Source organism: Cottoperca gobio, chromosome 15, assembly GCF_900634415.1.
Source record: "Cottoperca gobio chromosome 15, fCotGob3.1, whole genome shotgun sequence".
Classification (NCBI taxonomy): domain Eukaryota; kingdom Metazoa; phylum Chordata; class Actinopteri; order Perciformes; family Bovichtidae; genus Cottoperca; species Cottoperca gobio.
The window spans coordinates 21,053,552-21,080,790 of record NC_041369.1 but is presented as its reverse complement, the minus strand read 5'-3'; the positions used below and the strand labels follow the sequence as shown (position 1 = coordinate 21,080,790).

At 45.1% G+C, this 27,239-nt stretch overlaps 1 protein-coding gene across 1 annotated transcript in view; it reads right to left on the bottom strand.

Moving 5' to 3' along the window:
* The window catches only part of wdpcp (WD repeat containing planar cell polarity effector), a 67,828-nt gene that overhangs the window by 15,235 nt on the left and 25,354 nt on the right, over window positions 1–27,239 (bottom strand). Inside the window, exons 5-13 of the mRNA XM_029450251.1 lie at window positions 23,773–23,843; window positions 22,587–22,646; window positions 21,947–22,061; window positions 18,126–18,262; window positions 15,088–15,279; window positions 7,733–8,321; window positions 4,098–4,286; window positions 3,817–3,940; window positions 2,783–2,846 (exon numbers count right to left, since the gene is read on the bottom strand). Coding sequence (XP_029306111.1) covers window positions 2,783–2,846; window positions 3,817–3,940; window positions 4,098–4,286; window positions 7,733–8,321; window positions 15,088–15,279; window positions 18,126–18,262; window positions 21,947–22,061; window positions 22,587–22,646; window positions 23,773–23,843 — 1,541 coding nt within the window. The remainder of the gene's footprint in view (window positions 1–2,782; window positions 2,847–3,816; window positions 3,941–4,097; window positions 4,287–7,732; window positions 8,322–15,087; window positions 15,280–18,125; window positions 18,263–21,946; window positions 22,062–22,586; window positions 22,647–23,772; window positions 23,844–27,239) is intronic.

The window sequence follows — 27,239 nt, the reverse complement described above, 5'->3', positions numbered from 1 at the left end:
TACTGAAATGTTTTAGGGTGGGATTTCCCTTTGCCAAAAACACACAGTCAAATCAAACATTGGCAACGAGACTGGACACAAATCCACACAGGCACAAGCCTGCAAACACGAAAATACATATTCACTAATTAACATCCGGCATAATCCCTGGACATGAACCTGCACACACACACACACACACACACACACACACACACACACTTGTTTTCTGACACACCTGTTATCCAGGAGCCTTGTGTTTGACTAACACTTCTATCAGATAGGTGTTAAGGACTTAACGTTTTAATAACGCTAATTACCCATCTGAGCGACAACAATGAGCTTATTGCCGAAGACGTGCGATACCTCCAAGCCCGGCGTCAGATCGGGGAGGAAGATAGGACGTGAGCCCAACAGACGCAGCTTGCCTTACTGCTAGCGTATCTAACAAGAAACAGTACAAGCCCTCATCGGGGAACAAAAGAGCCGGCATCAGATTCGGCTATCACACAATTTGATTTAATTAACAAGCTACATCAGAGCCAAAGACCCAGGAAGAAGAAGAAGAAGAAGAAGAAGAGAAAGGGGGAGGGAGGTGGGGAAAAAAATAACTTGTCGTCGGCTTGACTTAGCTGACAAATGACCTAATTGGTAACATTATCAACTCATTATCAAAGGCTAATTAGGGAGCTACAGAAGCGCGCCAATTATGAGAAAAAATGCAAACGACTCAGTAACCCCCTGCTTCTACCTCTACATACATCCCCCAACCTCCACCTCCGCCAAAACACCCCCCAACCACCAATTCCTCCTCCCCCTCAATTTAGCCTGACACTAAAGTGTTTCATTTTGACAAAAGGTTTCTTTAAAAAAGAACAGAAAAGAAAAAGGGCTTGGAGGGCCTCTATTGTTAGCTGGGAAACAATGGGGCTCGAAGGGCAGGGGGTCTCGTGGTAGAGGGGGGTATATCATGCTGGGCATTTCTACAAGAGGTGAGGGTGTGCATGTTATCTGTGTGTGTGTGTGTGTGTGTGTGTGTGTGTGTGTGTGTGTGTGTGTGTGGATCAAGTCAATGGTGCGTTATTGAGTTCTGTGAGCAAGTTTGCAAGCTGGAAAGAGTGTAGGGAAGGTGGGGTTGCCCTCATTAACCCCCTCCACCTCCACTCAATCAGCTGACCAGCAGGTTAAAGCAACAACACAACCTAATTAGAGCGAAGGACAGAGCGAGGGGTGAAATGTCAACGTGCTATTTTTCGGTCTCTTTCTCTTCGTCGCTCTTTTTTTCCGATGACGAGGTGCTGCTCTCTTGGGCGCTGAGGCAGCAAAGTGTTACAGAATGCAATCATCTGTTGTGTTTATAGATATAAGGATCACAAAAGCTGTTTTAATTCTGTCTCTTAAATGTGTTTGTATAAAATGTGTAAAATAGGAAATGTTATTATTTTCCTATTAATATTTGTGAAGAAACAAACATCCTGAGTGCATCTGTGTGAACACAACACAAACAGCACATGCATACGAGTGTGTGTGCAGCTCTGTGGGAATAATCACTGTAACTGGATTTGTTTTGGGGACCAGAGTGCTTTGTTGACAGCTCAGGTGGATGAATTCAAACCCAACGCTGAGAATAATTTGCAGATATGATTCCACCTCCATCTCTGTGCTCATCTTCCGTTTCCTTCTGTGCCTCCTCACTCATCTCGACACCTCCAGAGTCACGGAGCAAGACCTTGTTTCTTTTCTCTCTCGCCTTTTCTCTTTTTTTCCTGGTTTGTCATATAGCTTTCCATCAACACCACTGCCCCCCTCCTCTCCTTCCTTTGCGCTCTTTCAAGGTCCACAGGCTCGACTCCACCTTTTCAATTCGGCTTCCCAGCAGCACTACTTAGTGGGGAGGTAATTGGAACCAGTGCTATCAGTGTGATTGAGGGAGCAAGTGCATGTGTGTGTGTGTGTGTATGTGTGTGTGGGGGGGTCTGTATTAATGTCTAGGGTGTTGGTGAAGCATGGAGCAAAAGGGGGCCCCATGAAAAAGGGGGTCAAACACATAGAAGAGCATTTCAGCGTGGAGTGGAAGAAAGAGCGAGTTAGAGGGAAGATGAGAGGAGAGGAAAAGGCCGAGCCGAGGCCACGGAGGTTGTGAAAAGATAGGGGCCCATACTGAGATCACACCTGCTCTCTGACATGCAACACACACACACACACACACACACACACACACACACACACACACACACACACACACACACACACACACACACACACACACACACACACACACACACACACACACACACACACACACACACACACAGGTTACAATTCATGTTCAAATGAAAGAGCACAATAGTCGTTGAACAATTAAAATAGGTTGTAGAGTATTAAAGGAGCTGGAGTGCACTTGCATAAAAACTTTGTAGCATGTTTCAGCCTTCTGTGTTTCTTTACTGTTAATACCTCCAATAAAAAGGAACTGGTACTGAGGTTCTGGGACTGAGGTTCTGGTACTGAGGTTCTGGGACTGAGGTTCTGGGACTGAGGTTCTGGGACTGAGGTTCTGGGACTGAGGTTCTGGGACTGAGGTTCATGCATAGATACCTTTGTGCCTCAGCCTATCAGAGGGGTTTCCATATTCACCTGACTATAAAGCATTAAATCCTAATAATATAATATCATTTTGATTATGTTTGATAATCTCATTTCATTATATTATCTGTTCATTTGTGTTCACAAGATAATACATTCTCTACTTTCTATAAAGTCAACACCTTTGTTAAGAGAGAAATGTACTTTTTCCACTCACCATGAATAAATCTCTGGCTTCTAAATCCACGGCGAGGAGGAAGGCCTTCTCAAAGCGCTGGTGTCTGCGGAGAAAGTGGAGACAGTTAAAGATGAAGGAGGATAACATCAATCTAAAAACACACGCTTTGGATTCAAATGTATAGATGGATAGGGCAGTAGTACGCATTTCCTCTTTCCCTCGGTCTGCACACACACACACACACACACACACACACTTCGATCCACACACACACCTCTGCAAACTGTCAATAATTGAACTGAGAGTAGCGAGTCCACGTCCTATTATCCAGAATTAAAGCTGGGAGAGAGAGCGCTGTATCTCCCAGTGCAAAACACCTCAACTTTCCCTGTCTAGAGCCAACATGAAACAAACAAACACAAGCAGAGAGAGGAGGTGTGGGGGCCTTCCTTCATTTGATGCTGATGGAGAGAGAAAGAATGCAGGTAGGTGATAAGAGAGGAGAGGAGGAGAGATGCCAAACAACGCTCCAGCTCTGCTTCAGAGAAAGAAGAAAGAGAGAGAGAGGAAAACGGGAGGTAATTGCAGGATGGAGAGCAGTAAGCAGCAGTGTGTGGGAACAACAGGGTCTATTTCAGTCAAACAGGCATTTCAAAAGGCTCTCACGGCAGAAGGGAAAATGAAACAACAGTCTAAACAGGTGCATGTGCGGTGCTTTGCCTCATGAATGACTCAAAGCTGCATCAGTGTGCGCGATGAAATTCAAAAGCTATTTTCTTTTTATACATTTTAAAATAGCAACAGTGAGCGGGCAAATAAGCAGTATTAAATGTCATTTTCTCTTTCTGATTCTGCACCCAATAAAATGTTCTGGTAAAGCTTTAAAAACACTCGTGTATGAAGAGTTCTCATGACCGCAGGCAGCAGCTACTGTTTATGCATATCGTTTAATACATGTAGCTCTTATGTAGCTGACCTTGACCTTTGACCCAGACTCCTTGTAGAGTTATGCAAAACAAATTTCTCCCTCAGACGATCAAATTGGGAGCCCAGCACAGAGTAGGTGGTGTTACCTGAGAAGGTGGTGAAAAAAGCGGCGGGCACACTTGCTGATCGGCCGCCTGTACTCTAGTATCACGACATCCGAGAGAGGAGCAGGTGGAGCATAAAACACGCCCAGAGTGGCTTCTAGTTGGGCTGCAGGCAGAACAGAGAAACGAACATTGATATTTTATCTCCTTAGTGTCTTTCACTGGGATACAAACATTATTAAACCTGCTGTTCTTTGGGAGTTACTGCTCCTAAGCTTTGATTAAAACATATCTAACGTGTAGAGTTGGACCCAGAGACCCACCCTCTCTCTCTGCGTTCAGCTCCAGCCTCAGCAGGTGGTTGGTGACTGAGCTCAGGCCTCGGTGGCACTCGTCTCCCATGATGCTCCAGTCCATGGCCTCCAGGATGCCCAGAGCCTCTCTGACCTGGCCACAACGCAGCCGCTGCTGCAGCAGCTCCCCAGGACCCATCTGGCCTCCAGTCAGCGCTCCTGTAGAATCCAGTTTTTTATTTTTATACATGAAATAAAGCAAAGTTATGCATTTGTTTTACTTGTTTATGTTGGATAGTTTTGTGATATTTACACTTTGTACAGCACTGATGTCAAAGTACATCCCCATTTACCAACATGTCACTTTAAATGTGCAAAGATGCAGCTGCTAAAACAATTTAAACTTTCCTCGCATTTCTGTAAATAAAGAAAAGAAGCACATTCTCCAAAAGCTTGAACGCAGTACGGTGCAACGATCCGTGCTGCGTGCGCTCAGGCAGAATATCTCGGGGCACTTACTTAAGCTGAGTGTCCAGTGGATCGGTCGAAACTCACAAGCAGCACTAGATTGGTTAGACATCGACTTGTCAATCAATTAGCTGGGAAGTCTGTTTAATCCTGTGTGTGTGTGTGTGTGTGTGTACATTAGGACTCTGCTAAATAATGAAAGCACAAGGTTTTGTACCCTTCCTGGTAGTAGAGGTGTCTCGTTCTGTGTGTACAAGGACAAAGGTGCTCGTGTGTTTGTGGCTTTATAGAGCACACACACTGGGAGGGAAGGTGTTGAATGCCAGGAGTGATTATTGTCCATTGTGCCTCGATCACGACGGTGCGTTAGAGCAATTTGGTTTAGGAGAGGCTGATGAAACCACCAAACTCAAATGGTTGTTGCAGTAAAAGACGACTGTAGTTTTACTTCTCTGGAAGTTGAAACTTGAATTTCGAAAGAGCCATATAAAATGAGATATCTTTTTTTACATGCATGCTCTACATAATATTTTGCTACGCTGTAGTTAGGTTTATATGTAGGTCTTTGTACAGCGTCTTAAGAGTGAAATTCGAGCACTTTTCAAGCACTCTAAACGTACCTAAACCAAAACTGTCCAGACTCTCGAAAGCCTTGATCATCACATATCATTTGTTTCTATAAATGCATTTGCAAAAAAATTAAGTTTATGCAATTCAGTGATTGTGCAGTTGAAACCGCAAATTATGTTCAAAATTAAAAAATTTTCAAGGAGTATATTGAGCATTTTCCTAACCTTGAAAACACAACGGTTAAAATTAAGCAACAAATTATGGACATAGCTGGTGGAGCGGTCCTGGGCAGTGAAGGTGATCGCTGACAGCAGTAAAGTCAACGGGCCAGGCTGCAGGCAGGCAACGTCACCACTGACTCTTGTCTAATTAACTGAAGAAGTTGTGTGTGTGTGTGTGTGTGTGTGTGTGTGTGTGTGTGTGTGTGTGTGTGTGTGTGTATGTGGGTATATGTGTGTGTAGGGAGGGTGTTTGAGCAATTAAAATGACAAGCTGGCAATTAGCAAGCCCCCAAATCCCCTTAAGAGTGGGCTAATGTGGCTAATACATCAGCTGAGCAAAGTGCGGTGTGTCTACGTTTGTGTGTGTGTGTGTGTGTGTGTGTGTAGCGGTCCTTGTGTTGGGCGTTAACGTCTACTCTAAGCTAACTCTAAGCGCAGACAATGGATCATTGTGGTGGTAAGGACAAGTCAGTTCTCCTCCACACCTGTCTACACTAACTAACATGACCAACCCATTTCAGCGTCAACGTGTCAGACACACAACAACAGGGAGCGAGACAAGATCAGCAGCAGCACAAACAAACAGCAGCTCAGCATTAAAGTCTTCTTAAATAACAAAGATTTAGCCATTCAAATTGTTATATTGTGGACATTCATGAAACTAATCAATAGTTTCATTATAAGCCGCCAAACTAGTCGATGAAACGCTGATCGGTTTAAACTCATATTGTTGCCTTTGTAAAAAAAATGAAACACCAAAATAAATATCCAACATGGATACCTCAGCTCGGCCTCTCACTCTCTTTTTCAGTTATGTAATTCTTCATTAAAAGTCCACAATATTTCACATCCCTACAAAACATGTCTGTTTCCTTGCGTGTCGTGCAGCACATTCGCTGGTCTGCCCTTGCACAGCCTGTACCGGTGCAGGCCCAGCCGTGGCCAAGTGTGCCCAGATGAGATAACTCGGTGCAGGCAGGTGGGTGGGGGTGGGAGGGGGGGCTCCAGGGAGGGCTGCCTCCTATGGAAAAAAGAGAACTTGGATCTTGGCCAAGTCTTTCTTCCTCGCCGTCTCCCGACTCACTCCTTCTGTCATGTAGCGGGCCTTATGAAACAAGTCAATACAGAGAAGGAGCGCAAGCAAACAAACAAATGAGTTGGAGTGTGTGTGAGTGTGTGTGTGTGTGTGTGTGTGTGTGTGTGTGTGTGTGTGTGTGTGTGTGTGTGTGTGTGTGTGTGTGTGTGTGTGTGTGTCTGTGTGTGTATATAGAAGCACAGAAATAGAAGAATACACACGCGTGTGTGTGGGGGGAAGAATTATCATGGAGAAAAGACGTGCAGTGACTTTCTTCATCAAAACCTTGGCAGACGATCAGAGGAGGGGAAGCTATTGTTGGAAGACACCCTCCCCTTTCCCTGTGCACACAGGCAAACGCAGTTGGATACACACAGTCCAACACACACCCACACACACCCTCACACACACACACACACAAACTCAAATGCACACAATCTTCTACCTTCCTCCATCCACCCCCACACTCCTGCTTTCAAACTTCCGCAGAGAGCTGCGTGCCACTGTCACATCTTCTTTCCAAAGTCACAATTAAAGACGCTGAATGTGTGTATGTAGGAGTGTGTTTGTGTATGCGTGTGTCAGAGGGTGAGGTGGCTGCTTCGGAAACATTTTGATTGGCAAACTTTATCTGGGGGCCCCGAGGGACTGCGCAGCCACTGTAAACGATTTATCGGAAAAATGCATCCCAGAATGCACCTGGGGGGCTCTTGCCCCGGGGCGATTATTGAATGACCTCTGAGAGCGTGACTCCTACTAACCTTCCCGCCCGTCAACAAATTAACTTCCCTCAGCAGTGAAGAGGTAAGAGTATGACCCCGTTCAGCAGCCGTATTTACACAGCGGGGTTCAGATACAGTGTCAGATCCAAAACAGAGGGAAAGCCTCTGATGGAGGGGGGGGGGGGAGGGTGTGGAAGGTTTGCACATTATTTCCTATTTAGAATCACAACATGTGAAGGGAAATGTTAAGTAAGAGTAGTTACTCTAGGAAAAAAAGAAAAAAGAAACAAAACAGGAAAAATATTTCATGATAAATCTGCTTATTCCTAAACACAGAGCTGGGGGGTGTTCCAGCACGACTGCACCACCAATATTACAAGACAGCGTTATTAAAGGCTGGTTTAGGTCTTTCCTTCACAGAGACTCATACATGCGAGGGTTTACAGCTTGTCTTTGTTAGATGTTAATGAAACCTTTGGATTTTAAATAGTTGAACTGGACAAAACAAGTGATTTGAAGACGTCACCTGAGGCTTTGGGAACGTAGTACGGGCGGTAAATTCCAAGTAACAAGTAAGTAAATTTAGTTTTTTAATCTTATTTCACCCACCTAGTCTGAATCTCAAGGCTCCTAGTGGTCCCCCATGAAAGGCCAACATCAGTACATCTCCCTCCAAGCCTGTCGTCCACTGCAGTCCCTCCAGTCCTCCACAGCAGCGCAGGTGTTCAGCTAGTCTTAGCGTGGCAGCTGGAGCCACCTCCTCTGCTACCAGTGCCATGCTTACAGGTGCCAATCCCATATCAAAGCACATCAGCTCCCCCTGCTCTCCCCCTACCACGACCACAGCTCCAGCAGGGTGCCAGGTGAGGAAAGTGGGTGGTACGGGGCAGGAGGCCAGGAGAGAGACCCCCCGTCGCTGGTCATACAGGACCAAGGAGGAGTCGCTTAAGCCCAGGAGAAGTGCGCTCTCAGAGGGGTGACGTGAGCAGGAGACAGCATGGGATGTAAGCGGGATGCGGGTGACAGACAGGCGGTGCAGGTGCCCTCTTGCACATTCGTAGACACAGGTGTCGGCCCAGGAGCCCTCTCTGAATCCTGGGGGCCCTGCAGGTAGCTCGACTGTTAGCAGCTGGTAGGGCTGCAGCAGGCTGAAGCGGCAGTCCAGAGGATTCCCTTCTGTCCGGAGGGAGCCAAGGACCTTTCAGAGAAGAGAGCGGTTTCAGAGTCTTCAAATCATGCAAACTTCATCCTCCCTATTAATCTGATCCGATCCAACAATGCAGAGTAACATATGGACTACAAACTCTTTTCTCTTCTCTTTGCGTTCACACGAAAGATGTTTCAAGCAATGGATTCTAACTCTGGAGCATTTACTCATTTAGCTTTAAGAACATCCACTTGTTGGGCTTAATCCTGCTGACCACACTACTTATTGCAGGCTCAAGTTAAAACCTGTACAACTTGTTAATATAAAACTTTTCGGGTTCTACATATAATTCAGAACAGCAACTATAAGGCACTTTTTTGGCCATGCTGTCGAAGGTCCACAGACAATGCATCATAATACCTTTGTTGAGCCCCTGATTTTTACTCTAGCGCCACCATGAGGGAGGAAATATCTGGACAGATATTGTATGGATTGTTAAATTATCCAGGAGACTCTGTGTTAAGGTCACTGTAAACATTCAACTATGAAACAGTGGGAGTTGAACCCTCTATTCCACCCACTTCACTAAAAGTCTCCCAAGCTTAGATGAAGTCTGTAGACAGAAGTGGATTTGTTTTGACAGTTTTATATCTCTGTCTGTATGTCTTTGGTCCAGGATACTGGAGTGTTTGGAGGAAGGATTCAGCCTGTATGCCCTCGGTGGTTAAGAGTCACTAAACATTGCTTAAGCAACAAAACTGGAACTTGATCTCATAATTTTGTTGTTGTTTTAACATGTTCTTCTATTAAGTAAATGGAAGATGCCAATACTGTCGATGAACAAACCTGTTTTTGAATAAAATGAGGATAAGTAGGGAGATCATGTAAGAGAAATGAGTCATACCATGGCAGAAGCCCCAAACCCCCCCCGGAGATGGAAGAAATAGAGCCTTCCACTTTGCTCATAAACACCAGGCTGTCAATCAAGACAGTGAATGATAAGGGCTCCATTTTAACTCAAGGTCAACAACATCTTGTCCCTGAGCATACCACGGCTTGGCACCCAGCACCCAGCGATAAACAACCTCCTCTGTTTACCTGCGTGAGGAGCCAAGAGCTCAACACGAGACTAACATGGTGACTGACAAGAAACAGGCCTTTTGTCAATATGAAGAGGAGATTACATGAAGAAAGCTTGGAATTATTAGACCAATGGTCAAATCCAAAATTCAGATTATTCGCTATTGGGCCACAACCAGTTGGTGGGAGTGGGCACAATGGCCCCGCTTAGCAAGCAAGCATTGACACTGATTGGGAAAGGCCGTGTCACGGGTGGTACTGTTGATAAAACACCCACAAGGAACCAGGAACAGAAGGTGGATGACAGGAGACATCAGCCTGCGCTACACAGCAGCCCAACAGTTCCACAGCCACTCACTGAGCTTTATAGGAGGGATTTCACCTAACCAAAGCCTCCATCAGAGCCCTGCATTGACCGTGGCAGCTTTGGCTAAATGAGTCCATTTCTTTTCGCCGTGTAGACAGAAAGAAGGATCGGCTGCCTGCCTGCCTTCCTTTCCTTTCGCAAAGCTGGCCGGCCCAGTTTTTTGGCAGGCATTGCCAAAAAGGGACTTAGAGGGAAGAAGGGAGTTGTTTTTTTTTGCCTGCCTGTGGTCTACAGCAGGAGAGAAGCAGATGACTGTCCTCCTGAAAGCTTTTTTTCTTCTACATAATCCCCCAGAGCTAGCTCCGGCTGCTCCCTAGGGGGTGGGTGCTATGTGTGTGTGTGTGTGTGTGTGTGTGTTTATTTGAGGCAGCAGGCAAGAGGGGCTCAATTCATGTAAGGGATGGGGTATCCTTGGGAGGGTGCGGTTCTCTGCATAGCTACATTTCTGTAGGGACAAAGTGACACAAGCATTTAACAAACTTGCACACAAACGCGTAGCAGGCGAGGGTCCATCGAGTCCATCCCACAGAAAGCTGTCACAGGAATCACAAGACCTACTTCCATTCCACAATCCCTGACCCCCCCCCAACCACATCTCATCCTCTCAGCTTTTCATCCTGTGCCCGGCTTGCGAGTGCCCGCTGCCTGCTGTGCCAGCGTGCCACCGTGGCACCATCAGGGATGAGGTGCAGCTGATTCAGCTCTGCCTCCGCCGATAGGTGACCCTCCGAGGAAACGAGAAGGGGGGCAGCGTCAGCTACAGAGCAGCATTTCTTTGCTGAGCAGCTCCATACAGGAAGTAATAGGCCTCAAACATCCATGCATTTAAAAAAATCATTTTCCCAAACAGTTTATTATGCTGCCACTTGTTTACAATAGCTTCCAGGACAACTCAACTGGACCTGGGCTGTACATTGGACCTGCATGTCTAGATGGAGTGCCTTTTAAATGTTTAATAAAAACTAACTAAATCTTTAAAAACGATGCCGTCTATAAATCTCGTCTATAAATCTCAATAGTGCTACAGCAGAAACTGCACCTCACACTCTTTTACACACAACATTTATTACTGTCAGCACAGCAGCATTTTGACTCTGGATCATTTTTAAGGCCACGCTGTGTCTCGTTTTACATTCAGTGTGTGTTGAGCACAGGCAAGCAAAAGGCCCCTGAAGGCAACACAGCTGATTAGGAGATTAGAGCACGACGCTCAAGACTTTCAGGGTTATAGTGCGGTGTGAGTCTTTCAAAACATAAACTCACTCGTGCCACCGTAAGCATGATGAGAGACATGGACGAATGATGACGAAGATTTATCTGCAGGTGATTAATGTACAAACTCTGCAACGTATGTTAAATTGAAATATTCATTATTTTTAAATCAAAACAACAGCCAGTCTTTACGGAAGTGTGGAGAAAGGACTTCTGACAGTACGCATCGTGTCTTTTTAATATATCCAGGGTATATTGTGGCAAGTTAACAAACTGTATTTGCTGGTTCTGAGAGCATGAAATAGAAAATGATGAATAAGGAACAAGTGAGTGAAAGGATGTGCAAGAGACAGAAAGAGAGGGACACAGACAGACAGACATATGCACAAAAGATGATGAGAAAGAGTGAGAATGGAAGTAAAGAGAGGAAGAGGGGGGGGGGCATGGAGAGAAAGATGCAAAGAGAGCAAAGAGAGGGAGAGAGAGAGAGAGAGAGAGAGAGAGGGACAGAGAGAGACACACACAGAGACAGAGACAGAGAGAGAGAGAGAGAGAGAGAGAGAGACAGACACACAGAGAGACAGAGAGAGAGAGACAGAGAGAAAGAGAGAGAGAGAGAGAGAGAGAGAGACAGAGAGAAAGAGAGAGAGAGAGAGAGAGAGAGAGAGACAGAGAGAAAGAGAGAGAGAGAGAGAGAGAGAGAGAGAGAGAGAGAGAGAGAGGCCTGGAGTAAGTAGCTTTCTCCTGGTTATTGGTTTCAGTGACTGGTCAGAACTATTCTTCTCCGTTCTTCTTGTCTCTCTCTTTCCGTGGCGTGAAAGATAAAGCGGACGGGCCCAACTGTGTGGCTGGCCCTTGTTCACAGCAGTGGCCTTTTGAAGCCAATTTTCCAGCTCACGGAGCAGAGAAAGACGGGGAGAGACGGGGAGAGAGACGGAGGGACTCGGAGGAGAGTCGAGGGATGAAGGGACGAGGGGTGTTGTGGGCGAGGCGGGGGGTGGGATTGGGCAGTTTTAGGTGTGTGAATTAGGGTTAGTGTTGAGGTACTGATGTGAAAAAATTACTAACCAAAATATTCCTCACACCTTAACTGCCATAATTGGTACCACTGAACATAATTGTAGAACAGAGGGAACATTATTCACTCGACCTGAAACTGTGGAAGCAGGGGGATTTTTACTAAGCAGTGGAGCTTGGGGGGTAATTCTGCACTTTGGATTCCACACCGACCCCTTCATGCTCCACATTATGATTGCAGTGCATTGCTGAAAATGTGCTTTCTAATGTACATGCTTCAGTTCTGCACATTTAGACTGCAGCTTTATGTTTTAGAGGCAAAAGTAGCCATGTTTCACTGTTTCTAATACACTCTTAATTATACTGTTCTAGCAGCTGTGGAAGTACAGATTGAATTATTCAATGTCTATGCAATTATATATTCCTTTTGCACAAGTTATTTCACTTAAGGTCGCCTTGCACGGACAATGTTTGGGTTTTTTTTTTCTTGTTTTGCAAAAGAAAAACATTCCATGCAGCACAGTGCTGAAGTCACTAATAATTAAAAGACAACAGATCAAACAGGAAGTGTTTACAGATAACAGGACAGTCATACGCTTTAAAAAACAAAGTATGTTTGCAAACATAGACACAGATATGACTTAAAAAGCGAGGAAACATTCATCTGGTGTTTTCTTTTCATTAAGATTATTAAATGGTTTGTGTCTATGTTTGTGTTTGTGTGTGTGTGTGGGGGGGGGGGGGGGGGGGGGGTGTTACGGGAGGAAAGCATGAAGGAAGGATAATTAAAAATGTAACTGAATGCATAAAAACGAAGTATGTATGTGTTTTTCTCTGCTTCCCACCCTCCACCCCCCTGCATGCCGTGGCTCCACTTATCAGCATGAGGAGAGGGGGGGGGCATACAAATTAAGACCACATAGGGAAAGAAATCAGACTTTTTTAAATGCCGAGAGACTGTCTAGAAAATTGGCTTAGTGCGGCAGATAGCGAACTGAACAAAAGGAACATATATATGAGCTTGAAGTGATTGAAGTAGCTGGCGTCTCCCGATGTGTGCCCGGCGTTTGATTCCCGCCACGGCTCTTACATAAACTGCTCACTTAATTTCACACCGCGCATCTGAAAAATGACAACAAACGCTTTCATTAGAGCGCGATGCCGCAGCCCCACGAAGAGACTTTAATGTTCTTGAAGCGTGGAGGAAGGAAGGAGGAGAGGAGGATGGGGGGGGGGGGGGGGGGGAGAGGAGAGGGGGGTGAAGGAGAATAAACTAGGTGAAGGAGTGTGATAAATGTGAAGAGCGTTCCAAAAACAAGAAGCGGTAAAAGCAGCGAACAGCATCTGCTTTGCTTATTTCAATATTCATGTGCCTCCCCCCCCCCCCCCCCCCAGCTCCTATCCCTCTCTCATTCTCTCCTGCGTGAATTTGTTTTCCTCCCATGCAATTGGTAACGCTCATCTTTGCTCCCTCTCCCAGACTCACTCCCTTCTCTCTGTGGTGTGGTGAAACACTTTGCATATGCTTGGTACATGGTATGAGAAGTAGAGTTAAGCCCAGTTCGGTAATTCGGGATCTTTCATCTGCTTCTGGCACGAGGACAATCCTACGTTGACATAGAATCAGGTCACGGGTAGGGTTTTTGCCAGAGGCCATGAGGATGTGTTTCTAAGACGTGTGTGTGTGTGTGTGAGTGTGTAGATGTGTAGGCGTTCTCCTTCACGCTGTACCACGGCTTAGCTTCTCCTGCTTATTTCATATGGTGATGCATGGAGGTGCAACACAGAGGTGCCACCCTTGAGGTGACTAACACACCGTCCCCAATCCCATCCACGACAACACAGGCCTCCACTCAAAACAGCAGCTTTGTCACTACGTGTCCTCACTGTGTGTGTGTGCGAGTGTGTGCGTGTGTGTGTGTGTGTGTGTGTGTGTGTGTGTGAGCTTCTGACTGTGTGAGTAAGAAAAACACATACAAATAAACAGCTGGAGTTATGATTTGTTTACTGAGTTTAAGGCTTCAAACTGCATTGAAAGGAGAATAAAAAACCTTTAAAGTTAAGAATGTGTGTCATGGGCACTGTCTCATTTCTTTACTTCTTTTGTTGACTGTATTTAATCTTTACAATTATTAGTTAGATTTAGTTAAGCTTGTTCTCTCTAAAGTCTTGTGAGACGTGCTCATAATTAGAAATGATGTGAAAAAAGCTTCAACTTGAAAAGATGTCTCATACAAGAAGAATAACAACAATTGTCTAAATTTCCTGAAACTTTGATATATATTTATATTTATATTTATATATATATATATATATATATATATATATATATATATATATATATATATAGGACATATAGGACGATATAAGGCATTTGGCTTTGGTGGAGGATTTGAAAGAAAAAGCTCTGCGTGAAAGTGTTGGGTTAAAGGTCACAAGGTGTTCCCGGGTCAGGTGAGATATGTAACCCTTACAGCAAGTTCCTTGGTCTGCCCTGGGGTCTCCTTCCTTTTGGATGTGCCCCGTATACCTCCATACGAGGCATCCTGACCTGAACACTTTCAATGTGGCGAAGCAACAGTTCTAGTCTAAGCTCCTTCGGGACGACTGAGATCCTACTGTTAAATATATTGAAGATTCGAGAGCTTTCCCTTCGGCCTGTTCACTACACGGCTCGATACAACGATCCACAGGTGGTTTTTACTCCATTTCACAATCTGTAATTCCGTCTTTTCGGGCAGCAACTTGCTCCCAAACGAAGGGAGGGAAGCAATGGTGAGGTCACCAAACAGGACATTTGTCACTCTTAGTCTAAGGTTAAAGAACCTGAGACAAGCCAACGCTCGAGTTATTGCCAGGAACATCAACACACGTCTTGTTGTAGTTGTACAAGAACCCCGCAGCTTGTTGCAGAGGACCCGCCACCTGATAGTCCCACAGGACTCCACTGGCAGCCCTCCAGCAGGCTTGCACAGGGCTGGTCAAAAGCTCGTCTCATATACAATGCAACACACTGGGAACCCTTTAGCGCCATTTATCAACCTGCAGAGAAGTCCGACTTCAACATGTGGTTAAGGTAACGTACGTGTGTGTGTGTGTGTGTGTGTGTGTGTGTGTGTGTGTGTGTGTGTGTGTGTGTACCTTGAGGCCTTCAGCAGGTGAGCAGCTGAGAAGGATCAGGTTGTTCCTGTGCGTGTTTGCGGGAGTCCAGGGCCACAGCTCCTCACCGGGCTCGTCCAAGTCCCACCAGCAGAGCGCCACATCCTGGAGACGGTTGAGAGCCACACGCCTGCGGAGCCTACGTCCCTGCCCACTCACCTCCACACACACCACCTGGACATGGAAACGCGCGCGCGCACAAAAGCAGAGAGAAACATATCTTGTGAAGAAGGAGAAGTTAGTGTCTTAGTGATTCACTTATTTGGATTCACCTGCCTGTGTTGACACCTGAGGGCTCTAGAACTTCCACATCTGGAGCCCTAAATATCATTCGTGTCCTTCCCCAATCTTGTTTTTGTTGATTTCTAAAGTTGTTTTTATCTTCCATTATTAATGCGTGTGTGTGTGTGTGTGTGTGTGTGTGTGTGTGTGTGTGTTCTATCGGGCTTGTTGTTTTAGTGATGTGCATATTTTTGGGAAGGTCCGCCACGCTCTATGGGCCACAACAAAGAGACGCACAGTAATGAGCTCTCGTGGCGCTGGGGGGGGGGGGGGGAACATTCACACAGAGACACACACATACATGAATGCATGTATGCACACAAATACACATGTATGCATGTCGAGGTACTGGTATAAAAAGTACACACTTTTATAGACACACACACACACACACACCCTTAAACAAACGGTGCTCCATCCAGAAGCACTTTTAAAGCAGGTGAAATTGCAGGTCTTACACTGTGACCCTGCCTTTCATGTACACCACAGCTCATTTCTTCTCACACACACACACACACACACACACACACACACACACACACACACACACACACACACACACACACACACACACACACACACACACACACACACACACACACACACACACACACACACACACACACACACACACACACACACACACAGATCCCCATATACAGGCCTTTCATACACTCTTTATCTCCAGTCACACTCACTAACACAATGAAGCAGCTACCAAAGTCGATGGCTAACACGCACACATTAGCACACTACCTCACACACACACACACACACACACACACACACACACACACACACACACACACACACGATCTCTGTCACAGTGTAGGAGAGGACCTGACAGAAAGGCTTGTTATAAAAGCAGCGATACCTCTTTAAAAATGTATTTTAAAAATCAACAAAGACAATAAAACACACTCCTCAGTACAAACAAATGGTTTAAAAACACAGAAACATGCAGAAATTAGTAAATCGACAAGCTGGAGGTTCAGTGGTCCATGTCTGCCCTTCTTGCCCCCTTAGGGGTGGGGGGGGGGGGATTTGCTTTGGATACGAAATACAAAGATGAATTAAAATGATGGAAGTACATCTGATGATAAAGGGAACAAAGAGTTGCCCCAAACAGCTGAACGGGAGATCACTGACAGATTAGAAATGGAAAAGAAGAAGAAGGAACATCTGAAAATCACTAGGTTAATAACACACTATCTCTGCCCCCCCGCCCCCCCCCGCCCCCTCCATCCCACCATCCCTACCCATCTCTTGCCTCTTCTAGTTTTTTTTTTCTGCTGGCGTTTGCTGGTCAGCAATAATCAAAAACCACTTTCTGTGGGCCGGATTAGTTTAGCCCCCCCTCAACGCCCCCCACTCTCCCTTCTCCAGCTTAGCCCACTGGACCAGGGCGATGTGTATGTGTGTGTGCATGTGTGTGTTTGTTGTGGGGGATGGGTAGTTGGCCGTGCGTGTGCACATGTGTGTATGTATCGCAGGTTGCATGCACATGCATTGACAGAGGTGTGGGGTGTACACTATGGGGTGGTGGTGGGGGGGTGTCTTATCAGGACTCTGCTTCTGGAGACGGACGCACGGCAAGAACGATTGCTTTTATACACACCGACATGTACGCGCACACACACTTTAACAAAAGGGCCTGGCAGTAATGTGATAATGCCAGGGTTAGCGGTTAGCCAGCTAGTGAGGGAGGACACAGTGTAGTTTTGTTTTGGGGGAGGGAAGAACGGCACGGCACATAATCGGACCTTTTACTAACACCTACGAAAACACCTCCAGATCAGGCGGCTTCAATACACACCTTTATGAGAGATTAATAGACAGGAACGGGATAGATGTGGAGGCACATAAGCAAAGGGCCGTGTTCCCATGGTGATTACATTGAACCTACTCACACAAATGGACAAACAGGAAGTGGACAAACAGGAAGTGGACAAACAGGAAGTGGACAAACATTCATCATTTACAAATTGCATTGAGCCAATTGACTTTTTGTAATCCAGTGGAGTGATAATGTGCTCTCACCTTTTTGTGAATGAGTGTGTGTGACGTCACGCTCCACCTGTAGTCGGCACTACTGAAGACTTCAAATACACACAGGAAATGTTTTGTTTGCAGGTTTGATGGCGGAGAAGCTTCAGTTTTCTGATCGGATTACACGCCATTAAATTGCATTATTGGATTTTCGGTATTATTTCTTTCAAGTCAACCGGAGTTTATTGTTTAATAAATAATGTGCAGTTATACTAAACAACACCTCTGCGTGTTCTTTATGGAAATGTGTGTCGGACACCCGTCCACTAACCTCAGGTGGCTAAGAAGAGGATGAGCCTATGATTAGCCATTTCAAGTATTGACCAATCACGTTTGAGCGTGCTTTGGTTGCATGCAGGTAAACAGTCCGGAGCAAAGGAGTCGGAAAGCATTGGACGAAATGTAAACTCAGAACCCATCAGCTATCGACTGACAACGACTGAGTGGAGAAACGATGCTGATCGGACTGTAATCTATTGGGGGGGGGGGGGGGGGTACAGACGTTTTGGAAATGTTGGTCATCAGATATGACACAGAACGGAGTTGGACAGTGATATGGAAACGTTAACACCTTCTTTGTCTCTACTTTCTACTTTCGAGTCTCTTGCTTTCTTACAAATACCAACCTAAACACACACACACACACACACACACACACACACACACACCATCAATGCGCTCCACTGTACCTTGATTTCAGAGGGGGAGAGTTTGTCTGTTCGCCTGCCAGTCTCTGGGGAGTCCTGGTTCTTGTGGTTGAGGTAGACTGCAGCCACTTGGCTCTGCTCCAGGAAGGACAGCAGAATCAGCCTGTCGCTCAGCACCGCTGGGGATGACATCACCACAAATGTCACTCAATGTCATGACAACAAACAAACAACAACAACTGTATATTGTTGAGTTCACAGTCTCCTTACACTGCCATCAATCATGACCAAAATATATAAACACATACACTGATTATTACACAGTTCAGTTTGCATCTTGTCTAAATGTCTTATGTAAAACATGACTTTAAGATTAATTAATTAAAATGTATTTTGTGGATGAAATGAGTTACTAATAAAAAACAATTCACATGTTTTCAGATATAAAAGCTGATGTGAGCACGGGCACACAGGAGGCCGAACATCCACTTAAATCAGAGTGTTTTTACAGTTATTTATTACATTTGTAATAGTTTTTAACTGTATTAGCAGTTTTAAACAGTTACCCCAGTCTTACATTGACGGTGGTTTGTATTTAAGTGTGTGTGTTGGAGGTGCAGCATCCTCTGGTCATTTATGTGACCATCTCTTATTGTTACACATTCTGTAAATGACTCTGATCTGTAGTCGCTCTTCTGAGGCTCGGGAAACAACAACCATTTATCCTCATCCATGTTAAACTGTATAATTTAGTTTCAATTAGTTTGGAGAAGTTTCATCCGTCCCATTCTTTCTCTTTCCTCGCTCCTCGCCCTTATTTCTTCTTTCCCTTTCACCTAATTCTCCCCTCCCTCCCGCATCCTCTCTTCTCCTTTCCACTGCATCCTGTATTCTTTGTATCTCTTTCCTCCCCTGTTCGCTCCTCTCTTCCCCTGTCAGTGTACTGCAGGCTCTAAAGGCCTTTTTGTGGTAGAAGAACACACTTGATCCTGTTCAACTCTTCAGGAGCTGCATGGAAACGCTGATTAGCAATTAAGCCCCCCTCTCCTTCAAATTAATCTGTTTATGAAACCAATTAAATGGAAAGTAGGGGGGGTTGTTACACATGTCTCTCAGATATCCTGCTTTGAGTTGAACGAGTAAGGCTGCACCCCGAGATTTAGAAATCTAACCGCCAATTAACCATGGCATGTGTGTATTTATAAACGTGCGGGTATGATTACACTTCAAATCATCCTGTTGTGTGAACATTTCAAATTAATATGCAAATATTACGGGAAGTGAAATATCGCTGGGAAATACAAAAAAGCTAGCATCTTAAATCAGGTCAATTGAGTCTGTGTTGAAGTTGGATTATGAATCATTTGTAATGAGACCTGGTCCAAAATACAGCCATTACTGGAGCCTTGGCTTTCCAAAACAACATTTAATGCAATAGTAAGCGTCTTTGTAATAGATTACGGACAAATCAAGTTAAATGCAGTTTAGTATTGATCTCTATGGGTGTCTATAAACGGGATTACGTTTAATCCCATTCATTCCCAAATGAAGGAGAGGATATGAAACCAGGCTGTGGCCCAATCTGGGACCAGGTGGCCGATTTGGCATTAAGGGCCAGACCCTTATGACACACACACACACACACACACACACACACACACACACACACACACACACACACACACACACACACACACACACACACACACACACACACACACACACACACACACACACACACACACACCTGACATCATTCTTTATGCATTCTCAGTTACACAAACGTATTCACACCCACAAGCATAAAACAAACCTTACCACATGTTAAAGCACACACACGGTCTGTTTCATGTTTCACATACACACACAGAAACACACACACACACACACACACACACACACAGTCCTCTAAATCCATTTAATGCCATCTCCTCAGCAGCATGTTGACATAAGAGGCCAATGGGCTTAAGCAAAGCACATTTAAACATGGGTAAATGAAACCGGCTATGAAAAATCACTTAAGAACACTAAATCGTGGAGCATATGCACAGCTTGGCCCAGCCACCGGCCAAAGGAAGCCGGTAATACTTTGATGGTGTAAAATATATGTAATCTACAGCTCTGTATGATGCAATCAGAGCTCATGGTAGAAACAGGAAGGTAACCGGCATTGAGCATACAAAGTTTAAGAGAGGGCGGTAAGCCAGCTTTGTCACATTGTGAAACAAAAACACATTCGGCTGCCGTCGCTTGTTGTTCCACAGAGACAAATACGCAGCAGGCCTTCAGCTCAATCCATGCAAATCAGAAAGAGGATTTTCCTCAGCATTCAGATTGTGTAACCTGCTCGCTTCAGAAAGTTGTCGAATCCTCCGAAAACCCGTTTCTGTCATTATGCAGTGATTTACATTATAATTTAAGATACTAAAGATGAAACTGTTGGTCGATTAATGAAAGGAATTAAAGAGCAATTGTTTTGATAGCTGTGTAATCGTTTCAACATATGCTGGTTTCAGAGGATTGAATGAGAAATTATAATAATTTTAATATATTTGGGATTTGGACTGTTGGTCAGATAAAACAGTCCGTTTATGAACATGACTTTGGGCCCTGTGAACGTCGGACGTTTCATAGTCTTAAGGATTAATCGAGTATGAAAACAGCCCGACGTTTGACTTCTGATCTGACATTACAGTGATTGAATATTGAAAACACACACACACACACACACACACACACACACACACACACACACACACACACACACACACACACACTTACACCAGTCAAAACGTACTGATTGTCATTGTAAACTGTTCCAGTAATTGTACGTTGTGAATGTGTTCGACGGTGTGATCTAGTCTGGCTCTCTACTATAATTGTCTAAGGCTAATTTAACAAGTGACAGATGTGAGAACAGTCTCTAACCTACTACTCCCCCCTACACACACACACACTCACTCACACACACACTCACACACACACACAATCCCCGGAACCCACCCTCTCACAACCATTACTCTAATAATTAGTGCCTCTGAGGCTTTGAATGGAGCGCAGCGGGAGGTGAGTGGGTGTATGCGTACCTGGGTGTGTGTGTGTGTGCTTCAATATCTGCCATTGTGTGTGTGGGCGTGTGCATGTGTGTTCAAACTTTGTGTGCCTGTAAATGTGAGTGGTATACAGTAAGTGCTTGTTGGTCTATATAAAAAAATAAAAAAGAGTCTGTAATTACATATGTATGCATGTGAGAACGAGTGTGTGTGTGTCTCTGCGTGTGTGTGTGAGTACTATGGGGGCTTTATCAGGTGTCTAGAGACCCTCGACGGAAGCAGGGAGGGCGGTGTTATGAACAAATAATTGATACAGAAAGAAAGAAATAATTAGCAGATTTGGGCCGGTGTCCACGGTTCCTTATTCTCTCCTGCCAGCTCTGCAGAGCGAGGGAGCGCAGTGTGAGGGGGGCGGTACTCCCTGGAGGAACGCGCGATGGAGGGAAAAACACTGATGGATGCTCTTAAGGGAAGGCCCCTGGACACACACAGCACAAAAGGATTTGCCCGCAATTAGCTGGCAGAGTCGCCGCGCTCACCTGTGGCACCTGTTATGTGTGTGAGAGAGTGCTTGTGTGACAAAGTGGCAAGGAGAGTGGGGAGTGTGTGAGTGTAAGTGTGTGTGTGTGTGTGTGTGTGTGGTGAGCAGGTGTAAATACACAGTGTGAGAGAAAGTGTGTGGCTGATGGGTTTGTGGTTTTAAAATACTGAACATTTGAATGTCTCTGTGTGTGTTTAACTGTGTGTGTATGTGTGTGTGTGTGTGTGTGTGTGTGTGTGTGTGTGTGTGTGTGTGTGTGTGTAACTAACCATCAGCCACCGTGTTGGCTGGAAGTCGGCCCACTAATGTACGGTCTACATACACTTGTTCTAGCTGAGGTCCATTTAGGGTCAGGGTCACCAGTACTCCACTGCTTAGCAAAACCTGCAAGGTACAACACACACACACACACACACACACACACACACACACACACACACACACACACACAACCACACACACAACCACACACACACACACACACACACACACACACACACACACACACACACACACAGTGCTCGTTCAAAGCATCATATAATATTGTCATCTGGATTTGACATCATTTTGCCATCTGTTGCTCTTTCTGAGGTTTCTTGCATGTTTTCCTCGTACAAATAAGACAAATTGATTTCACTTAACTTTGATACAAAAACTAGTATAATAATATCTAAACAACTATCAAGGTTCTAAGACTTAAATAACAGAGTTAGTCACTATTTAACTACAGTCCGGTGAAGCTGTTTCTCTGAGGCCTCGTCTGGGCCGACCATGGGAGCCTCTGCAACTATCTGAAGCTGAAGAGATGTGTGTGTGTGTGTGTGTGTGTGTGTGTGTGTGTGCGTGTGCGTGTGCGTGTGCGTGTGTGTGTGTGTGTACAGTGGGAGGTGGGCTTAAGAGGGAGTGTACCTGGCAGCAATGCTTGTTCCTCCATCTGGTGTGAACACAGGTGTTGGTCTGCAACAGTTCCTGAATGAGTGCGATAGATAAACAGAGAAAAACAGAACAAACTGAAGTTAACTGGGGTCCAAGCACCCGATGCAAGTAGTAACCACAGGAACACAGATCTGATGCTGAGAGCAACACAGAATTGAGTTTAAACAGGTAGAAAATATACATTTCATCTTAGGAAATAAACCGGAAAAAGTGCTTGCCTCTACTGAAGATGTGAAACAATGAACTAAGTTAGTAAGTCTCCTTCTGTTTGTAAGGCCTTTGCCGCTCATACTTAATTATCTTGATGGTACACAGTGCCGTACATTTGCCACCACAGGTGGCCACTGGAGCAGTTCCTGCTCACGGAGGGGTGGGAGAGAGTTGAAAGAGGATGCAGGTAAGGACTGCTTGTGTGCATGTCAGTGTGTGTGTGTGTGTGTGTGTGTGTGTGTGTGTGTGTGTGTGTGTGTGTGTGTGTGTGTGTGTGTGTGTGTGTGTGTGTGTGTGTGTGCGTGTGTGTGTTTTGTGAATGTGTGTGGGTAAGGTCAGTCATTCCTGCCACATTCCAAACCCAGCTGGGGTGATTGGATGGGAGGAGAGAGGGACGGAGGAGGAGGAGGTGGAGGAGGAGTTGGAGGAGGAGGGGTGTGGAGGTGAGCAGGGGTGTTTCTAGTTTCAGACAATGGTTACGGGTGAGAGGAGGGAGGTGGACGGGTGGGGAGTGTGCGTGTGTGTAACAGCCACAGACAGGTTCCAGCAAACAAAGCTAGGTCTGTGCTGCCACAAGTACAGAGGGGACGAGGAGGGGGGGGAAGAGGCGGGTGAATGAGGGGAGAGGAAGGGAAGGAGGAAGAGAAGGAGGGAGGAAGAGAAGGGATCAGGGGGCAGCTTGCAGCCCCCTGATCCCCTCAAATATCCCCCTCGATGACAGAGCTCGGCCGAAAGAGAGGTGATGAGAGAGGAGAGGGAGAGAGGAGAACAAACGGGAACGACAAGGAGAGTGAAGGGAGAGGGAGAAAAGAGAGAGAATGCCCCTATTTGTTAATCAATCGGCCGTTTCGGAAAGGGAAAACTCCGAAAATCCCCAGAGGGAGGAAGAAGACAGGGGGGGGAGGCCAAGGGGGGAGGCGATGGAGGGTTTAACAGAGGAGGCGGGTACCTCCAACTCCTTCAGCGAATCACGTAGCTTCTCTGGTCGGCGGTTCCTGGGGTTCCACGAATAGCCTCGAGCTACGGAGGAAAAACACGAGAAGAATCTGAAGATCATGTGACAACTTTTAAAACACAGACAAGGGAGAAATATATATATGTATTATTATTTTTAGAAAGGCCCTCATGGGAGTTCAGAAGAATGTGGCAGAAAGGGTAAAAGGGTTGAACTTTATATCTGGGTGGAGATCTACATCTGAAAAAGGGGTGACGTGAGGAGTAAAGGGTGGTGACAAGACGTCAGGTGGAATAAAAAGAGATGCAGGTACATGAAGCAGGCATCCCACAATGCAACGCTGAATCTGTTCTTGGATGTATTCAGAGTAATGCTAACTCACTTTAGCTAAATATTGATTAATCGACTAGTTAAATCAACAATAATGAAACAGAGAGGCCAAACGTTTGCTGGTTCTAGCTTCTCAGATGTGATGATTTGACTGTCTCAAAGTGTATTTGTTTATTTTTATAGGGACAAGTATATAGTATGAATCAATGCTGTACATCACAGCTCGATAGCTTAGGCTACTTTGCAATTCCCGTCCACAGATGGGCATTTAGAAATATACAAATCTGAACACACACACAGACAAAACACACACTAATACAATAAAATGACAAGCACCAGATCATTCACGACTATACGACTGACTTCTTGCTCTGTAAGTAAGAAATGGATTATTTAGACATTTATGGATTAATTGAATATTAGCATATTTAATTAAATTAACAGAACTAAACATCATTTCTTAAGCATATGGATGTTCAGTGTGAACGTCAGTCCAGTAGCTACGTCACTCTTTTACTTTTATCTTTAAAACTTACTATATAGAAACTACACTGATGCAGATATATGTTTTATATTTCTGACCACATCCCCAAAGCAGCAAAAGTCGGAAATCTGCTGCTTACAGATTGATGTAGCTGCATTTAAGGAGCCGAAATATTCCACTGAAAGCAAAATGTCTTTTCAAAAACACACAAACTGGTCCTCGAGGAGAAGCAAATATTTAATCGGGAGGACTTTTGGCACTCTTGAGTTGAGTTATCTCCCAAATGCAACCTCACAGTTAGCAGCACATATCTCAACACGTACAACACCAAGGCCCCTTTATTTTAATTTCCCAGCCCTCCCTTTTCCCTCCATCTCTAGCGGTTAAAGAGAGGGAGGGAAGGATATGAAGAAAAAACAGCTAATTGAATTTGTGCATCTGCTTCTGCCCACGCACATACAGGAAGTTCAGCGGAAAAGTGGAAAGGAAGGACTGCTGTTTTCAATCACTCCACTATGTGTTTATTTTACACTTTCTCCTTTTCATCTTAACGCAAACGAACCATTAAAGGAGTGGGACTCTAATAAGAATGAGTGGGAAGAGAGGAGGTAAACAGATGCATGCAAATGAGGGTATGGAAGGGTGGGGGGGTCAGGGGAGAGAGGAGGGAGGGGAGGGCATGGGGGATGAGTGTTCGTCTCCTGATAAGGGTGTTTGTATTCCACTACTGGGTGAAGAGCAGAGAGTGAGGGGAAGAGAGGGAGGGAGAGAGAGAATAGAGGAAGTAGGACAGTTGACTGAGTAGGACAGCGATTTCTGCAAGATGGTCATCCACTGGTAAGATGGTCAGGGCCCACACACACACACACACACACACACACACACACACGGGTGGATATGAAGAATACAATTGTTTAAATCGCTCTCTACCTTCAGAGAAATGGAGTTTCTCATTGTAGTAGTGATGCTCCAGAGGATTGGCTGGGAAAACAATAAAAAAACGGCAATTAAAAAGGTTAGATTTGGAATATATACAGTATATAAAATTAAAATGGTGTACTGTAGACAATCAGACAGTGCTTTGGATGCTACAACAGCTTCTTTTCTATAGTGTACAGGTGTAGAATAATGCTAGTAAAAAAGCCATTAAGAAGAAATGGTTAAGTCGAGGACGACCGGCATTAGCAGACTGGAAGTGATGCATGACATTGTTGTAATGGAAAAAGTAACAATTGCTTTGAGACTCCAGACAGACATGTTTGATAAATGTTCGAAAGGTTAGATTGAGTTTATAGACCCTTAAAGAACAGACTTCAGGTAAAAGAGCACCAGTTGTATCGTAATCTTCCCTGGTTCTTATGTACAATGGAAGATATTTAGCACTCATTGACTTTACACTTTATACAACACAAACAAATAAAAACATGGCGTACACGATAAATGATTATGTCCATGTGATGTAGATAATGAGGAGCAGAAAACTAAGCAGGAGCTCAAACATCCCCCTTTAGCTCCAAGAGACCTTGTTGGCAAAGTGTAACCCAGAACCGTGCCTCATGGCCCGGTGACTGTGAGCAAGAAAGTGGCCCGTCTGGTGGCCGGCCTCTCTGGCAGGCAGAACAACCTCCAGGATTAGTAGTATTAATCAGATAAGGGGGTGAGGGGCCAGACAGGCCCAGACATGGGCACCTGCTCTGGGGCTGGGTGGGGAGGGCTGGAGGGGGGAGGTGGGGGGGGGGGGGGGGGGGTTTGGCTGCAGGGGACCCTCGGAGCTGCTCCAATGAGCCTGGGTCTACCTCTAGTGGGGAGATGTGGAACTAACATAGAAAATGAAAACACACACTACAAGAGGGAGCACTGTACACACACACTTCACTTCATGTTGAATAGAATTGTGTTATACTGACACCTGTCAAGTAGAAAACACTGCAGACCTGGAAACATCTTTCATATTCAGCTTCTGACCACATGTGATGTGTCAGACCACATGTGCTGGAGCATTAAGTCTTAATAAATAATACCTACAGATTTATATCTGGTTATGTTTTCGGTTAGGTTTGCTTGTCCGTTTGTCGCAGGTTTACGGGAAAAACCACACACCTAATTTCCATGAATCTTGGTAGAAGGGTGAAGCACGGCCTAGAGGAAGAACCCGTTTCATTTTGGAGCAGATCTGAATCACAAGATGCTTTATTTGTTACTTATGGAAACAGCCTTGGCGGAGGTTTGCACTCTCAGAGAGCCCTTCTAGTTACTTATTTAGTCATGAATATTTAATGTTATTGAGAAATACTCAAGATTTGAAGTTTTCAGAGGCTTTCAATGCCATAAAGAATGTAATATACACAATATAATAAGAGTCTGGCTCAGCACACACACATTTGTTCAAGATGGATGCCAATTTCGCCATTCAAATATCAAACAAACAAATGTTAATCTAATGCAATCGTATCATGACCTGAGCAATCGTTACACCACTGTGTGAAAATGTTGTGATACTTTAGGATAGTGATTGTGCTCCCCTCCTCTGTCTCTCCCCTCCTCCCCCTCTCCTCCCTCCACTCTGATATCAAGCCACACTTTAGTAATCCTCCAAATGAAAGGATTTGGAGCGAGAGCATCGTCTCTCCACTGAAGATTGGAATGA